Genomic DNA, 17,316 nt, shown 5'->3' on the forward strand with positions numbered 1-17,316 from the left:
TTAATCCTACCGTTTCGATCCTTCAAAATACTTAAAAATACTTAAGGATCTATAATAAGTAATAACTTTAGTTAAACTCCGTAAATAATTAAATTAATAAAAGTTACTAACTAGCGTTTAGATTTTATTATTAATAATTAATTTATATACCTAATTAATATTTTTAAAACCCGTCGAGTTACGTAGTCCTTATTAAATATATTATTATTTAAGTTATTATTATAGCTTAGCCCGGCTCTTAATAAGGCTAGTTTAAATAATTAAAAAAGTAGTTTTTTAAATACTTTAGTTAGGAGTAAGAATAGCCCTATTATAAAGACTCTAATTGAAGTACTAAGGGTTTAGTTAAAATAAGAAGTTATTAAATATACTTTTTTTAATTACGATCGAACTATGTAAAGAAATAGCGAACGCTAGCGTTAAGGGCTAATTAAACTTTATTAAGACTTTTTATAGCGTCGTAATATATATAAATAAAGCTAATATTAATAAAAATATACGAGAGTAATAAGTTAATTAGTATAACGACCTAATTATAAAGGCTATATATATAACTTTAGCTTATGTTTTTTAGATATTATTATGAAAAAAGGGAGCTAAAAAGAATTAGGGTAATAAAAGTTAAGATCGGGAGATTATTAAGAAAGAATAAAATAAAAACTAAGTAAAAAAAGTAGAATAAATAAAAAAGGTAAAGGAAATAAAAAAGGTAATTATAAAAAAGAAAGGTAAGTAGAGGGCTTAATATAATTAATTATATATAATAATTAGAACTAATTTAAAAGAATTTTTTTATAAAAGATGAAGAGAAGAAGAAATTAGGAAATAATTAAAATAGGGTAGGGTAATTAGTCCTAGCGGTCCTTTTTAAAACTAATTAAGTTTAGGGATTTATAAAAGAGCTAATTAAAATAAAATATAAAAAAAAGGGCCCTAATTAAAAATAAGAGCTCGGTAATACGGATTTTTGTTTTAATTATATATATACTTTTTAAAATTAAACTAAAGCCTTTTTAATAATTTATTTTTATATATAATAATATAAGATAATTAAAAAGTTTACCTTTCTAATTTAGTTAATACTATCCTCTTTTTTTTAGTTATAGCTCTGTTAATTAAGACCGTATTAACTTAATTAAAAGAGGTATTTTATATTACTTTTATAAGTATTAGTAGTTCTTTTAAAGTACTTTACCGCGAGAGTCTTTTATACCTTATACGTTTTTAATACTTAAAAACGTAGGGTAGCTATAAAACTACTCTAGCCTCGTCCTATCTTATTACTTATAGCTCTTAAAAAATACTTAACGTACCTATTTTTATAAATAATAATACTAATTTTAAGTTCGATTACTAATTTTAGTATATTATAAAGCGCTTAAAAAACGCTAATTATAATATAAATAAGTACTACTTAAAGTATATTATTAATAAAATTAAAAATAGCGCTACGGAGTTTATATACTTATTATTAACCTCTAATAAAATTACTATAGCTAAGTAACTATTTTATAAGCTTAAGTCGGCCTATACTAGCCCGATTATTATAAATAACGCCGGCTATAAGCTAAATATATTTATAATTATACTTAAAAACGTTTATTAAAAGCGCTCTATATTTATCAAGCTCGTGCGTATTAATAAGCTTTCAAAGCCTTAGTAAAAGCGCTATTTTTATAATAAGCTACTTATATATTTTTATAACTAAGCTATATTAAAATACTTAAATAATACGGCTACTTTTTAAAATTATACTGAGTACGTTACTTAATTAACTAACGTAATATAGCCCCCTTTTATAAAGGACCGCGCGGTTAAAACTTCTAATTAAACTTACTAAACCTTTAGTAAAGATAATAAAAGTAATAGAAATAGTAGAAATAATAGAGGTATTAGAAGTATTAAATAGGACTAAAGTCGTACTTTTACTTATAAAACGATCCTTAAAGCCTTATATTAAAAGCTTAAGGATAGTAGCGCTTATTTTATTTATAATAATACTAAATATATTTTTAATAACTATTTTAAGAAGCTAAAGACTACTATAGCTATTATTAACGCTATTACGGGCCTTATTAAGATAGAGTTAAGTTTAAAAAACTAAACCCCCTAATAAAAATAAACTCTTAACTAAGGGATATATATAAAGGGAATTAATATACCGGCGTTATAAATTAATATACCGGCGTTGCTCTTATACTAGCGTTACTATTCTACTTTTTAATTAGTTTAAAAAAGAATTATTAATATAATTAGATTTTACCAAATACTTATAAAGTATCCTAAGCCTTTATTCTTTTACTTTTTTTATACTTAAATTATATTATTAAGTCTCGAAATCTAATTTATAATATTTATTTATAATAACTTTTATAATTAGAGTTAAAAACGTTCCCTAAGGTTAATTTTAAAATAATACTCTTATTACAAAACTTCCCTCTTTATAAAAACGACTATTAATTAATTATAGCCTCTTAGTATTATTTAGTTAATTATTATTATCTCCCTTTTTAAAAAGTAACTACTTTAATATAGATTAATTTTATAAAATTAATAATTTTAAAAAGTAATACGACTGTATTACTAAGCTCTTCGTTAATATATTATAAAATATATAGCTTTTTATAAACGATTATTTTAATATAAAGCTTATATTATATTTTACTTATTATTTTCTTAAGAGAATAATAAAAACTTAGTAAATTACCTTCTTACGACTTTTTTTAAAATATAACCCCTCTCTTCTGAATAAATAATTTTAATAACTCTTTTATTTTATAATAGAATAGTTTAGTAATACTTTTTGACTTATTAAATAAGTTATTAAGATTAATTAATAGTTAATAATAATACTATTTTAATAATAAGAATATATTTATTAATAATAATAAATATAGGGTCCCTAAGTTAATTTATTACCCTATTTACTCCTACGGCTATTTTTTATTTAAAATAAAGCGTTTTTTTAAACTATAGCTTCTTATTATATTCTAAATAATCGATCCTCTTTTCTTTTTATAATTAAAATCCTAAATATACCGATTTTTAATAATTTAAAATAAACTTATAATACTCTTTTTAACTAAGTTAATAATTTTATAAGAACTAATAAATTTAGTATTATAAAGTAAAATAAGTATAAAGCTCGAGGCCGAGTTATTTAATATACTTTTTAATATAATTATTTTAATAAGCCTAAGCTTATATAAAGTATTAATATTTAATAATATAAGTCTCGTAAATATAGTTATAAATAATAAGTTATTACTAAGGCTTAAAAAGAGGATAAGTAACTATTATATTATTATTTAAACCCTTAATATAATTAATATAATTATAACCTTAGTTTTAAAGCTTTTATATACTTTTTATATTATAAGCTTATTAAAGTAGTTAAGGATATTATTAAAATTATAAACTAACGAGTTAAGATTCGGGCTTATAATATATATATTATTATTTAAAAATAGTTCTTAAAGTTCTTATTTACTTAGCGAGATATTTATAATACTAAGGCTCATATAAACTAAAAGAAACTAGCTAAATACTTATTAATTATAGTATTAATTAAGCTATTTAATAAGCGGGATATTTTATATATAATAAAATAAGTATACGACGAGCTAAACTACTTTATTAGCCTTATTTAGACCTTTTCTTACTATTTTTAAATATAAAAGCGATTCCTTAAAGTAATTAGTTTTAATAATACTTATAATACTAATCGTTTTAAGCTCCCTCTTTTTTAAGTTATTAAGTAAACCTACTTTAAATCTATTTATAACGCTATGTTTAGCTTTATTAATAATAAGAAATTAAAAAGTTTCCGGTTTTTTTTAATAAGTATTTACTAACTTATAAACTAATACTTAGTCCGTTACCCTATTATTATTATTATAAACTATAATAAATAAATAAAAACTATACTAAACGAGTAGTTCCCGGACGTTTAATAATAACTTTACATTTATTATATTAACTTAAATATTATACTTAAGGCTAAGTAAAAATAGGTTAAGGACCGTAGCTATAGTAATAATAATAATAAGTTTAATAATAAGGGATATTAGCTATTAATATAAATAATAGCTATACTAAATAATTAAAATAAAGCTTATATTAATATACTTATTAATAAGCCCCCTTTTTATATATATTATAAGGTCTTTATAATATAAAAGCTTATTATTTTTATTAAAACTAAGTATATTTTTAAAAAAGCCTAGACTAAGCTTTATAAAGAGTTTAATAACTAATACCTAATTTTTTAGTATTTTTACGTAATATACTTATTTTTAAAAATATAGTAGGCTTATTACTTTATTTAAAAATATTAGAACTTTAATACTCGTATTATTTTTAATATTAAATTAAATAATAATAATATTAAGGGTTATTTTTTAAATAATCTTAATTACTTATATTAGCTTATTAATATTATATAAAATATAATTAGTAATTAAGAACTATACTTTTACTGAGTTTATATAGAGAACGAGGTACTTATAAACTAAGAGTATATAAATACTTATTTTAAATATTTAAATAAACTTTAAATAATACTTTTTTTAAAATATTTTATTTTAATTAGGATATAAGGCCGGTTTATAAAAAAAGTAATATTATTTAATAAGAGGCTATTTTTAAACATTTTTAGATTTTATAATTTAAATTATACTATTTTAATTAAGTTAAGTATTTTATATTATTATAAAATCTATTTTAAAATGTTAAATTTAGCTATTTTTAATAGGTAAGAGGTATACTCTTAGTAGTGTTTTTAAAAACTATCTTTTTTAAATTTATATTACCGGATTTTTAACCCTAAAATTACTATATCCCTTTATAATAAGCTAAAGAATATAATATAACTTATTTTATTATAACTAGCCTTATTTAAAAAAGGCCGGTTAGCTAATTAAGCCCGTATTACTTATAATAGTTAAGCTATAAATAATAAAAAGCGAAGTCATTTGTTTAAAAATAAAAATAAGTTAACGTTAACTAAGTTTATAAAAAAAATAAATTAGCTAAGTTAAAGCTAAATATTAAGGTTATTTTAATAATAAATAAAGAGCTAATTTAGTATTTTTAATAAGGAGAGGATAACGGGGAATTATATAAATAAATAGTTAATATAGTTCAGTATTTAGAAAAAATAGAACTAATAAAAATAGTTTATAATAATAATAAATTATTATAACTACGTCAAAAGAGGTAATTAAGCGGACGTTATTATAATTTACTTTTTATATATTTTAAATATATCATAAAAAAAGCCTTATTTATTTAAGATTTATAAAAGCTTATATTACTAACTAATTTAAAATTTATAAATCTTAAATAAGTAATATAGTAATTTTAAATAAGTGCGTAGGTTATAGTAGTATTTCTATTTTTAAAAATCTTAAACTAGAGCTTAAATTAGAGAGGATAGTAAAAATAGCTATTTTTCTTTTTTTTTTATTCTACCTTTACTAGTTGCTCGGGCGGTTCTCAATATCGATTACACAGTATTAATATATAGTATCAATAGATACTCCCACTATCTCAATAGACTACTAGTAAAAATAGCTATATTAGTATAATTACCCTTACTACTTTTATAAGGAAGTACTATTTTTTTAAACTAATTAAAAAATAGAATAGTAATGCTAATATAAGAGCGACGCTAGTATATTAATTTATAATACCGGTATATTAATTCCTTATATAAAAAGAATAGAAAATTGGTAATTAATTTAGTAAACTTATAAGATCTTATAAGGGGTTAGCCCCTTAAAATAGAGCTTATATTAGTATTTAATAAATATAGAATTTACCTAAGAGCCTTACTTAATACGGGAATTAATAAGTACGGATTTATGAATAATTACGTAACCTCTTTATTATAGTAGTTTTACGTAGCCCTATTTTATAAATTACTATACTTAATCCCTATTATTAGGTTAAATAAAGAGCTATTAAATAATACTAGTATAATATAAACCGCTAATTTATATATTAATTAATAAGTCCTTTTAAAAGTACCCCTCTTTTAGTTTAATACGGGCCGCTACGACCTAATCTTAAGATAGAAGTAGTTCGAATATTATAGGGAAAACTTTAATATTTATTATTAATAACTAATATAGCCTAAGGACTTATTATTATAAAAGACATCCTGTACTATTATTAAGGATATCGAGGACCTATATAGTCTAGAAGTTATTAATATATAATACTAAATTAATACTAACTACTAATAGGACCTATTTAAAATAAATATAAACCGTATTATAAAAAGGGAATTAATATACCGGTATTATAAATTAATATACCGGCGTCGCTTTTATATTAATATTACTATTTTACTTTTTAATTAGTCTAAGAAAATAATACCTCCCTATAAAAATAGTAAGAATAACTATATTAATATAGCTATTCTTATTATTCTCTCTAACCTAAGCTCTAGTTTAAGATTTCTAAAGATAAGAATACTATTATAACTTACGTACTCGTTTAAAACTATTATATTACTTATTTAAAATATATAAATCTTAAATTAGTTAGTAATATAAGCTTTTATAAATTTTAAATAAATAAGGCTTTTTTTTATTACATATTTAAAATATATAAAAAGTAAATTATAATAACGTCCGCTTAATTACCCTTTTTAACGTAGTTATAATAATTTATTATTATTATAAACTACTTTTTATTAGCTCTATTTTTTTTAAATACTAAGTTATATTAGTTATTTACTTATATAATTCCCTATTATCCTCCCCTTATTAAGAACGCTAAACTAACTCCTTATTTATTATTAAAATAAGCTTAATATTTAGTTTTAACTTTATTAATTTTCTTTTTTTATAAACCTAGTTAGTATTAATTAATTTTTATTTCTAAATAAGTAGCCTCGCTTCTTATTACTTATACCTTAATTATTATAAATAATACGAGCTTAATTAACTAACTAGCCTTTTTTAAATAAGGCTAGGTATAATAAAATAAGCTATACTATATTCTTTAACCTATTATAAAAAAATATAATAATTTTAAAATTAAAGATCTAATAATATAAATTTAAAAAAGACGTTTTTTAAAAATATTACTAAGAATATACTTTTTATTTATTAAAAATAGTTAAATTTAATATTTTAAAATAGATTTTATAATAATATAAAATACTTAGCTTAATTAAAATAATATAATTTAAATTATAAAATCTAAGAAGGTCTAGAAATAGCCTCTTATTAAATAATATTACTTTTTTTATAAACCGGCCTTATATCCTAATTAAAATAAAATATTTTAAAAAAAGTATTATTTAAAGTTTATTTAAATATTTAAAATAAGTATTTATATACTCTTAGTTTATAAGTACCTCGTTCTCTATATAAACTCAGTAAAAGTATAGTTCTTAATTACTAATTATATTTTATATAATATTAATAAGCTAATATAAGTAATTAAGATTATTTAAAAAATAACCCTTAATATTATTATTATTTAATTTAATATTAAAAATAATACGAGTATTAAAGTTCTAATATTTTTAAATAAAGTAATAAGCCTACTATATTTTTAAAAATAAGTATATTACGTAAAAATACTAAAAAATTAGGTATTAGTTATTAAACTCTTTATAAAGCTTAGTCTAGGCTTTTTTAAAAATATACTTAGTTTTAATAAAAATAATAAGCTTTTATATTATAAAGACCTTATAATATATATAAAAAGGGGGCTTATTAATAAGTATATTAATATAAGCTTTATTTTAATTATTTAGTATAGCTATTATTTATATTAATAGCTAATATCCCTTATTATTAAACTTATTATTATTATTACTATAGCTACGGTCCTTAACCTATTTTTACTTAGCCTTAAGTATAATATTTAAGTTAATATAATAAATGTAAAGTTATTATTAAACGTCCGGGAACTATTCGTTTAGTATAGTTTTTATTTATTTATTATAGTTTATAATAATAATAATAAGGTAACGGACTAAGTATTAGTTTATAAATTAGTAAATACTTATTAAAAAAAACTAAAAGCCTTCTAGTCTCTCGTTATTAATAAGGCTAAATATAATATTATAAATAGATTTAAAATAGGTCTAGTTAATAACTTCAAAAAAAGGAGCTTAAAGTAATTAATATTATAAGTATTATTAAAGCTAATTACCTTAGGGAATCGCTTTTATATTTAGAAATAGTAAAAAAAGGTTTAAATAAAGCTAATAAGGTAGTTTAGCTCGTCGTTTACTTATTTTACTATATATAAGATATCTCGCTTATTAAATAGCTTAATTAATATTATAATTAGTAAATATTTAACTAGTTTTCTTTAGTTTATATAAGCCCTAATATTATAAATATATTATTAAATAAATAAGGATTTTAAAAACTATTTTTAAATAATAATACGTATATTACGAGCCCGAATCCTAACTTATTAGTTTATAGTTTTAATAATATCCTTAACTATTTTAATAAGCTTATAATATAACAAGTATATAGAGGTTTTAAAGCTAGGGTTATAATTATATTAATTATATTAAGAGTTTAAATAATAATATAATAACTACTTATCCTCTTCTTAAGCCTCGGTAATAACTTATTATTTATAACTATATTTATAAAACTTATATTATTAAATATTAACGCTTTATATAAGCCTAGGCTTATTAAAACGATTATATTAAAAAGTATATTAAATAATTTAGCCTCGAGCTTTATACCTATTTTATTTTATAATACTAAGTTTATTAGTTTTTATAAAATTATTAACTTAATTAAAAAGAGTTTTATAAGTTTATTTTAACTTATTAAAAATTAATAAGTTTAGGGTTTTAATTATAAAAAGAAAAAGATCGGTTACTTAGAGTATAATAAGAAGTGATAGTTTAAAAAGACGCTTCGCTTTAAATAAAAAATAGCTATAGGGGTAAATAAAATGATAAGTTAACTTAGGGACCCTATATTTATTATTATTAATAAATATATTTTTATTATTAAAGTAGTATTATTATCAGTTATTAATTAGTTTTAATAACCTATTTAATAAGCTAAGAAATATTATTAAACTACTTTATTATAAAATAAAAAAGTTATTAAGATTATTTACTAAAGAGAGAGGGTTTATATTTTAAAAAAGGTTATAAAAAAGTAGTCCACTAGGTTTTTATTATTCTCTTAGGGAAATAGTAAATAAAATATAATATAAGCTCTATATTAAAATAGTTATTTATAAAAGGTTATATATTTTATAATATACTAGCTAAGAGCTTAGTAATAAAGTCGTATTATTTTTTAAGATTATTAATTTTATAAAATTAGTTAATGCTAAAATAACTACTTTTTAAAAAAGGAAATAATAATAATTAGTTAAATAATAATAAGAGACCGTAATTAATTAATAGTCGTTTTTATAAAAAAAGAAGTTTTTTAATAAGGGTATTATTTTAAAATTAGCCTTAGGGAACGGTTTTAATTTTAATTATAAAAGCTATTATGAATAAATATTATAAGCTAAACTTTAAGGCTTAATAATATAACCTAAATATAAAAAGAATAAAGGAATAAAAGCTTAGGATATTTTATAAGTATTTAATAAAATCTAACTATATTAATAAAAGTTTTTTAAACTAATTAAAAAGTAAAATAGCGACGCTAGTATAAAAGCGACGCTAGTATATTAATTTATAACGCTAGTATATTAATTCCCTATAAAAAATAAAAAAGAAGAGGCGGACCCCTTATATAACGATAATTAAGTTACTTATAACCTTATAATAACTAACTTATTAAAGTACTTATAACCCTAAACCGACGTTTTTAATAAAGTAACTAGCAATATACTTACGCTTTATAAACTATATAATTATAAAATCGAGCTCTTAAATAATAATAAAGAAAAGCTACCTTATTACTTTTTATATAAATAGTTAGTACTAGAGCTAGAGGGTATAAAAGCCTATTTATTAAAGTATTTATAAAAGGGATTTATTAAGCTAAATAATACTCCTTTTATATTATTAATATTGTTTATAAAACAGTATAATAATAATTTGCGCTTTTATATTAACTTTTATAAACTAGATAAAGTTATAAAGAAAAACCGCTACTTATTACTACTTATTAATAAAACCCTCGCGTAGCTAAGTAGAGTAAAAGTATTTATTAAATTAAATATTAAATAGGCTTTTTATTATATTCGCCTTACCTTAGCCTCTAAGGACTTAATAACGTTTAAAACTTATTATAGGGTATATAAATATAAAGTAGTACTTTTTAAGCTTTATAACGGGCTTATTATATACTGATAATATATAAATAAAATATTAATAAAGTACTTAAATAACTTCTATATAATATATATAAATAATATCCTAATTTTCTTAAATAACCCCCTTTAATACTAAGAATACGTTACTAAAATACTAAATTATTTATAAAGAATAAGCTTATAAGTAGATATTAAGAAATACGAATTTAACGTTATTTTTATAAAGTACTTAGGCTTCGTAGTTTTTATAAAAAATATATAGCTTAATAAAAAAAAGGTTTTTATAATTAAAAACTAAAAGCTACTTATATTACTTAAGGGTATTTAATTTTTCTTTAGGTTCTATAACTTTTATAAAAGACTTATAAGGAATTACGGCTACTTAGCTAGGCTATTTATAAAATTAATAAATAAAGGAGTTTTTTTTAACTTTAATACTAATTACGAAACGGCTTTTAAAGTTATAAAGCTAGTACTAATATTAGTACTAATCCTCTATTACTTTAAGCTAAAATTATTAATATAGTTAAAAACCGACACTTTTAACTTAGTATATACTAAAGTATTATTATAATAATAAGAGGATAATAAGTTATAGTACTTAGTAACTTTTTATTTAAAAATAATAAGTAGTATAGAGCTTAATTATACTATTTATAATAAAAAATATTAATAATAATATTATATTTAAAAGAATAGCGCGCAGAGTTTATAAATTATAAGTATAAGTTCGATATTATTATAAACTATTAACTATTACTATTCTTTATAATTAAGCGCTTATTTAATTTATAATAAGCTTACTAAGTTAGTATATTAATAAACTTTAATTTTTAAATTTATTATTACTTAAGGAAAGAGAACGTACTAATTAATATTTATTATAAAAAATAGAGGATATTTATACTTAGTAAGTATTAAAAGAGGCTAATAGGACCTAAGTCCTTTTATTATTAAGATTACTATTTTTTAATATTATAATAGAGCTATAAGCGTTATTAAGTACTATAATTAGTTAACTATAACTTATAATTAGCTCGCTCTTATTAAAAAACGAGCTCTAGGGGTACTTATTAATAAAAAAGATTCTAAAGCTTAATAAAAACCTTATTATAGCGTCTCTTATATTAATATAAATACTAATAACTAAAGGGTATAAGCACTAGTTTATTTAAAATAATAAATTATTAATAATAAATAAAAAGCTCGTAGTACTTAAAAAAAAAGAACTTTTATATTATAATTATTTATAAAGTTTATAAATAAAAGCTCTTTACTTACTTAGGGTATAATAAAGTTATAAAAATAATTAAATAATAATATTACTAGCCGGGCCTAACGGTAAATACTTATTAATACGTATAGAACTACTATATTTATTACTAATTATAAACGCTATATAATAAGCCCCTAAGGGAGCTAAGGCTACTTTTAATACTTAACTACCCATAATAGTATATTTCTATTAACTTTATAACTATCCTTACTAATTAAAAAGGATTTAATAATATTTAAGTAATAATAAACTATTTAAATAAAAAAGTAATATCTATTTTTTATTATAAAACTATTATAATAAAAAATATAAGCTAAATATTTTATAAAAGGGTACTACTTATTTTCGGTTTACTAAAGATTATTATATTAGACCGAGGCCCTTAATTTATCTCTAACTTTTAGGGAGAGCTTTATAAAATTTACGGGGTTAAGTTATAATTATTAATAGCTAACTACTCCTAAATAAACGGCTAAATAGAAATACTAAACTAATATATTTTATAATAATTAAGATTATTAATTAACTAATATTAAAATAACTAGAGTAATATACTATTTAAAGTTAATTTTACTTATATTACTTAGCTTAGTAAGACTATAGGGTTATTATTATATAAAGTAAAATTTAATTGTTAGCTACGGCTCTTTTTTAATTAATCTAAACGAACCTATTAATTTAGTTCTATAAAAGAAAAGCTAAACTATATTAATACGTAGTATATAGCTTAGGGGATATATAAGGCCTAAGAGACTACTAGAGGTAATATAAAAGTTATTTAGGTATAATATAAAAAGTATACCGACTATTACCGGCGCTTAAATAACTTAAAACTAAAAAACCGGGTTTTTATTAATACTTCGTATTAAAAGTTTATTAATATAAATAAATTATAATAGTTATAAACTAGGCTATAGCTTATTATTAGCGCTAAATAAGGGGGTATATAAATTATAAAACTATTAATAAATAACTAAATATACCTAGTTTTTTACCTAAATAAGCTAAAAAAAGCTATTAACGACTTACTACCCGAGCAAAACTAAGACCTATTATTATTAATTACTAATAATAATAGTAAATTAAAATACGAGGTCTTAGAGGTCGTTAAATTATGCTTATATAAAAGAAAACTATAATACTAAGTAAATTAAAAAGAGTATAATATAAATCTAACTTAATCCGATATAAAGAGCTTTAGGTATATATTAATAGCGCTCTAAATATTTTATTATTAATACTTAATTACTAAGGGCCCGCTACGGAACTTAAATATATAAATAAAAACTATTACGGTTAGTAATTTATTATTACTAAGGGATAACGATAATATAATAATAATAATTATAGTTATAAATTTACTAAAATAAGGGGTAATTTAGAGGTTTATTTTTTAGCGCTATAAATAGTACCTTTTAATATAGAGGGAGGGGTAATATTATAATAATAAGTACTAGGGCCCTATAGGCCCTATAACTTAGCCTTAGGCTACGAGGCTAAGCTCTTAATAATTACGTAATAAGCTAGACCGCTAGGCCTAAAGGGCTAGCTTACTAATTTCTATTTACTATTCTATTTTTTCCTTTTTTATATTAAGTTTTTAGTTAATTAAGTTAATATAGTAGCGTTCCGACCTACCTCGAGATCCCTTTCGTAATATAATTAGCTAAAAATTTACCTAGGGATCTATTAATAACTAAGTACCTACTATTATGCACGGGACTCTTACCTCAACTAGGGGGGGTTATTATCAGTTTATCGAATCACTCAGCTTCACTGATGCCACTGGATGCTCCGCCCAAGAGCGCGCCAGTTAGAAGCGAATAGCGCCCGACTTCCCCTGTGCTGATAGTTGATTAACGCTGCGGAGTCTTCGCCAAGAGCCGCAACTAGGAAGCTCGGCTTGCTTCGTTGACTGGGGTCAACTGCCGTTTAACGTTTGACTAATTCAAGCGAAGGAAGAGGGGCGCGTCTGGACGGGGCCTCTCGGGGATGATAGTGAAGTCAAGTGGCTGAGGGATTGAGGAATCTAGGGGCAGCGAGAGAAGGAGGGAGAGGAAAAGGCCGGATGGGCTCGGTGCCGCCCGATCGCGTGACTCGCGTAATCATACTCAATGGCAGGCTTCATATTCAGCAGTAGCAAGCAGGATATCTGCCTCTTTCTCGTCCGTGCAACGTATCTCTGTCTTCCTCTCTTGGTCTTCTCGTGAGGTTCCGGGTTAGCAATCCCCCCGTGCGGGCCGTGGGCGGCGGCACCGGCAGAGACATTGATGAGGCTTGAGAAGAAAGAACGTGAGGGGCAAACGAGAGATGACGGCATGCCGCATGCCCGTCTTGGAACCAGCGGTGGATGTTTTCCGTCCCGGCCATAGCTTCCCCTGATATTTCTCGGCACTGCGCAGACATCGCAGATATTCTGGGGCCAGGCCGGTACGGTGGAGGGAAATAGGAAGGAGATAAATTACCTAGCCGCGCTAAGGGGTATTCGCTCAGACTCCGCTGATGTGGCATCACAATGGTCGGCCATTCGAAAAGAGCTTCTTGGACATCTTCCCACGGTAGTCTCGCGGGGGGCCGAGGTGTCGTGCTCGGATTCGATTTTCCCACTTATTCACTGGGACTATTATGCAGCTAGATCGTCTGTTCTGCCTTTTTGATGTCAGCGTAGTTTATGTTAGAGTACAGAACCACAACGGCCCGGTGGGTTGAATTCGAGAACCACATAATTAGTGCGTCCATGCGTGGCATGTGAAGACTCCATCGATCCTCGAGGCCCCATTTGACGAGGTCCATTTCTAGGTTGCCAAGCAACAGGCTCTGTGGGGCCGATAGGGACTGGGTTCGGCTTGGCATAGATATTACAGTGTCAGCATGTTGCTGTGCAAGAAGTTGAAGTCATCACGACCTTGTGTTTGGGTTGAAAGCTCCCAAGCTTCATAGTGTCGTCCATGAGGCTCTGCAAGACTCTCGGATCCCGGATCAACTGTTCGTTTCTGAAGCTAAGGTAGAGAATAAGGTCCATGTAACCTGCGGTACTGGTGGGTTGCACTGCCTAATCGGACAGGCTGATGTCTGGGACTCTGGGAGCAAACCGATAACCTCCCACATGCCGGCTAACCAGACGGCCCCCCCAGTCGCTGTATGCAATGCGACGATAGATCCCTCCGGGTGAAAAATGCTTCAGTGACCACGAAGCCAAAGATACATTCTCAATGCCTGAAGAATTCGGGTCGCTGAACTGACTATGGTCTCAACTGGAGCTCGTTTCTCCGTGCGCGAGGCTCATTCTTTTGAGTATAATCGGCAATTCATTCCTTTACACAATGCGCCTATTCTACGAGAAACGCGACCGCGTGCAAAGCTTGAAAATGCGCCTGAGGAGGGTTCTTGAGTATCGCGGCGGAAGATAGGAAATTTCTTTTAGTTGGCAACCCCATGTCTAGGGCGCTGTGAATAGCGCTGCGCTCTATCCGCATTCTGCAACCTGCCAGACTACTGGGATTACAATAAAGGAAGCCGCCCTATCCAGAGAATCGGGTCAGAGCACACTTCTGGCAACCTCTTTTTAGCCTTACAAGATAAGCTTGCATGCGTGTCGCGCCTTTGACTGGGCCCCCAGCGTCGGATTGCAGGCATTCACTCTAGATCTCGATTACTGATCCCGGCCGAAGTAGACAAAATTTGAATTGATGAGCAAGTTTCGAGCACATTCGATATTGAAAAGGCTGCGTGACTATTTGATTTACCTAGTATGGTGCAAGTAGAATAGAACGAAACTTGTACACTTCGATCGCTTGGGAACAAAACAAACGTAACGAAGATTTATAAGTGGTCACAGACAACTAGAATCTGGATCGCCAGTCAGATAACATAAGATATTGACGTATTCCGCATACCTCGATAGTTGTATCGGTGGCTTATTTAGTCCGTCTGGGGTATTCTGTAGCAATGAATCGAAGTAGTCAAGTCCATGTCGAACGTTTTGAAGATATCCCAAATATAGTCACCAAATTTAGTTGAGAGCTTGTTGTCAACACCAGACGACATCATCTATTATATTCTTGGAGTCTGAATACAGGCTTGTTGATATCTAGAATTCTAAGCTTGACAACAATGCAGCTCAAGTCCACGAACACTTTGCTTTCGGTAACTGCTTGGTACATTTGAAGATGCTCAAACACGAAACAGCCGATAATCCTCGGACAGAATCCCATAGTCCATCTTGAGAGGTTCTTTGGGTCTTTAATATTATATGGAGGCAATCTGAATCTCGTATTTACTCTTTCAGGTGGAGGCATCCGCACCCGAAGCTCCTTTGAGGTTGTCTTTGGTGTGATTACTTGCGTTACCCTCGAGCTGAATAAGAAAGTCAGAAGTCAATAAATCACCTCGCTCGTAACTTTGCGAGTTTTGAAAGGCACTTAACTTACCCCAATGAGCATACGCTTATCTCCAGGTACAATCATCTCGAAGCGATCGTTTATGATACCGTACTCGAAGTACCCTAGTCGGGCAATTGGATTCGTCTTGGAGACATCAATCCTCCCATCCGTCAAGACGCTGTCATCAATATGAACGCCGACAACTTTGCCGAAAATAACATCGACAGTTCCCATTGGCGGTTTCCCGGGAAGGCGCACTGTCTGCATATACTCGCACTCGAAGCGGACAGGCGAATCGGCTACCATGGGTACGGACGTTTTCAGACTCTTTGACCAAGTCTTCTTTAGGCCAGCTCTCTCAAACTCGTCCTCGTTGGGGCCGATGGCTTCCGCCGAGATGTTGACGCTCTCCCGGAGGGGGTACGTTGCGAGCTGCCAGCAGAAGCTTCCGGTACGCTCAATGTTATTGACGGTATCTTTTCGGTCTTCAGCGTATGTTTGGTTCGCGCTGAACATGACCATGGGCGGGTCAAAGCTGACGTTTGTGAACTGGCTGTAGGGGGCTAGGTTGTGCTCGCCTTCGGGTGAGACGGATGAGATCCATCCAATCGCACGAGGTACTACGCATGCCTAGACACGTATGTTCAGCGGGAAAGTCGATAGCGTCTTTTGGGATGCGATTGGCAACTCACTTTAAATGGATCATATGGTAAACCGTGATCATCAACACCGGGCTGGTAAAACATTGTAAACTAGGTTGTGAAAGTCGAAAAAATGCTCAATGAACTCTAAGCGTGAAAGGTTACCCGAAGATCGAAAGTTCAGTGAGTCTATGTAGTTTACCTCTTGGCAATTTATAACCAAAGTCAGGTTGAAGTCCGAATTTCCCTTGGTCAGTGAAGCCAACTGATGAAGTGAGGGGTCTATTGAACTCCCGCCGTCGTCCGACACTCGGAACCGTTTGACGTCACTGGGTCGGAGTATTCGGCGCTTCAGTAGCTGCGCTTTCGGACAGTTCGGGCCCAATTTCACATGCCCACTTGCCGATTTGCCGTAATACCTGACTGAGAACCAAACAACTGTCCACCGTAAAGACGAAGTGAACCCTTGAAATATCTTGTTTGTAGACTTTCATCATTTTTCCTGGCTCTTATTCCATCATGATCGCTGGCCTGTGCACAGCTTCCAACGGCGTGAATGCCGACTCAAGTAAAGTATTCAACACACAGCACCAGGGACCACGGAACAATCCCCAGCAAGCAGTTTCACATGACCTAAGGCGTGGTGCCATCGAACATCGTAAACCTGGTAGTACATCAAGTCTCGTGGAGGTAGGTAAAATCAAGACTGATTTATAGTGGTATCTTAAGTGAGCGCTAC

General features: G+C 27.0%; 1 protein-coding gene across 1 annotated transcript, besides 1 other annotated feature; it reads right to left on the reverse strand.

Annotated features, from left to right (window-relative positions):
- Positions 1–3,788: 3,788 nt before the first annotated feature.
- Positions 3,789–3,854: a sequence feature (Short protein (CLUP02_00519, UQC73872.1) was converted to a misc_feature.).
- An 11,984-nt stretch (positions 3,855–15,838) lies between these two features.
- CLUP02_00520 (flavoprotein oxygenase) lies at positions 15,839–16,682 on the reverse strand (the record flags this gene model as incomplete). The annotated part of the gene is made up of 3 exons (XM_049279567.1): positions 15,839–15,910; positions 15,985–16,566; positions 16,629–16,682. 3 exons carry the CDS (start codon positions 16,680–16,682, stop codon positions 15,839–15,841), a joined length of 708 nt encoding a protein of 235 aa, XP_049135524.1.
- Between the last annotated feature and the right edge of the window lie 634 nt (positions 16,683–17,316).

The sequence above is a fragment of the Colletotrichum lupini genome, chromosome 1, assembly GCF_023278565.1.
Source record: "Colletotrichum lupini chromosome 1, complete sequence".
Classification (NCBI taxonomy): domain Eukaryota; kingdom Fungi; phylum Ascomycota; class Sordariomycetes; order Glomerellales; family Glomerellaceae; genus Colletotrichum; species Colletotrichum lupini.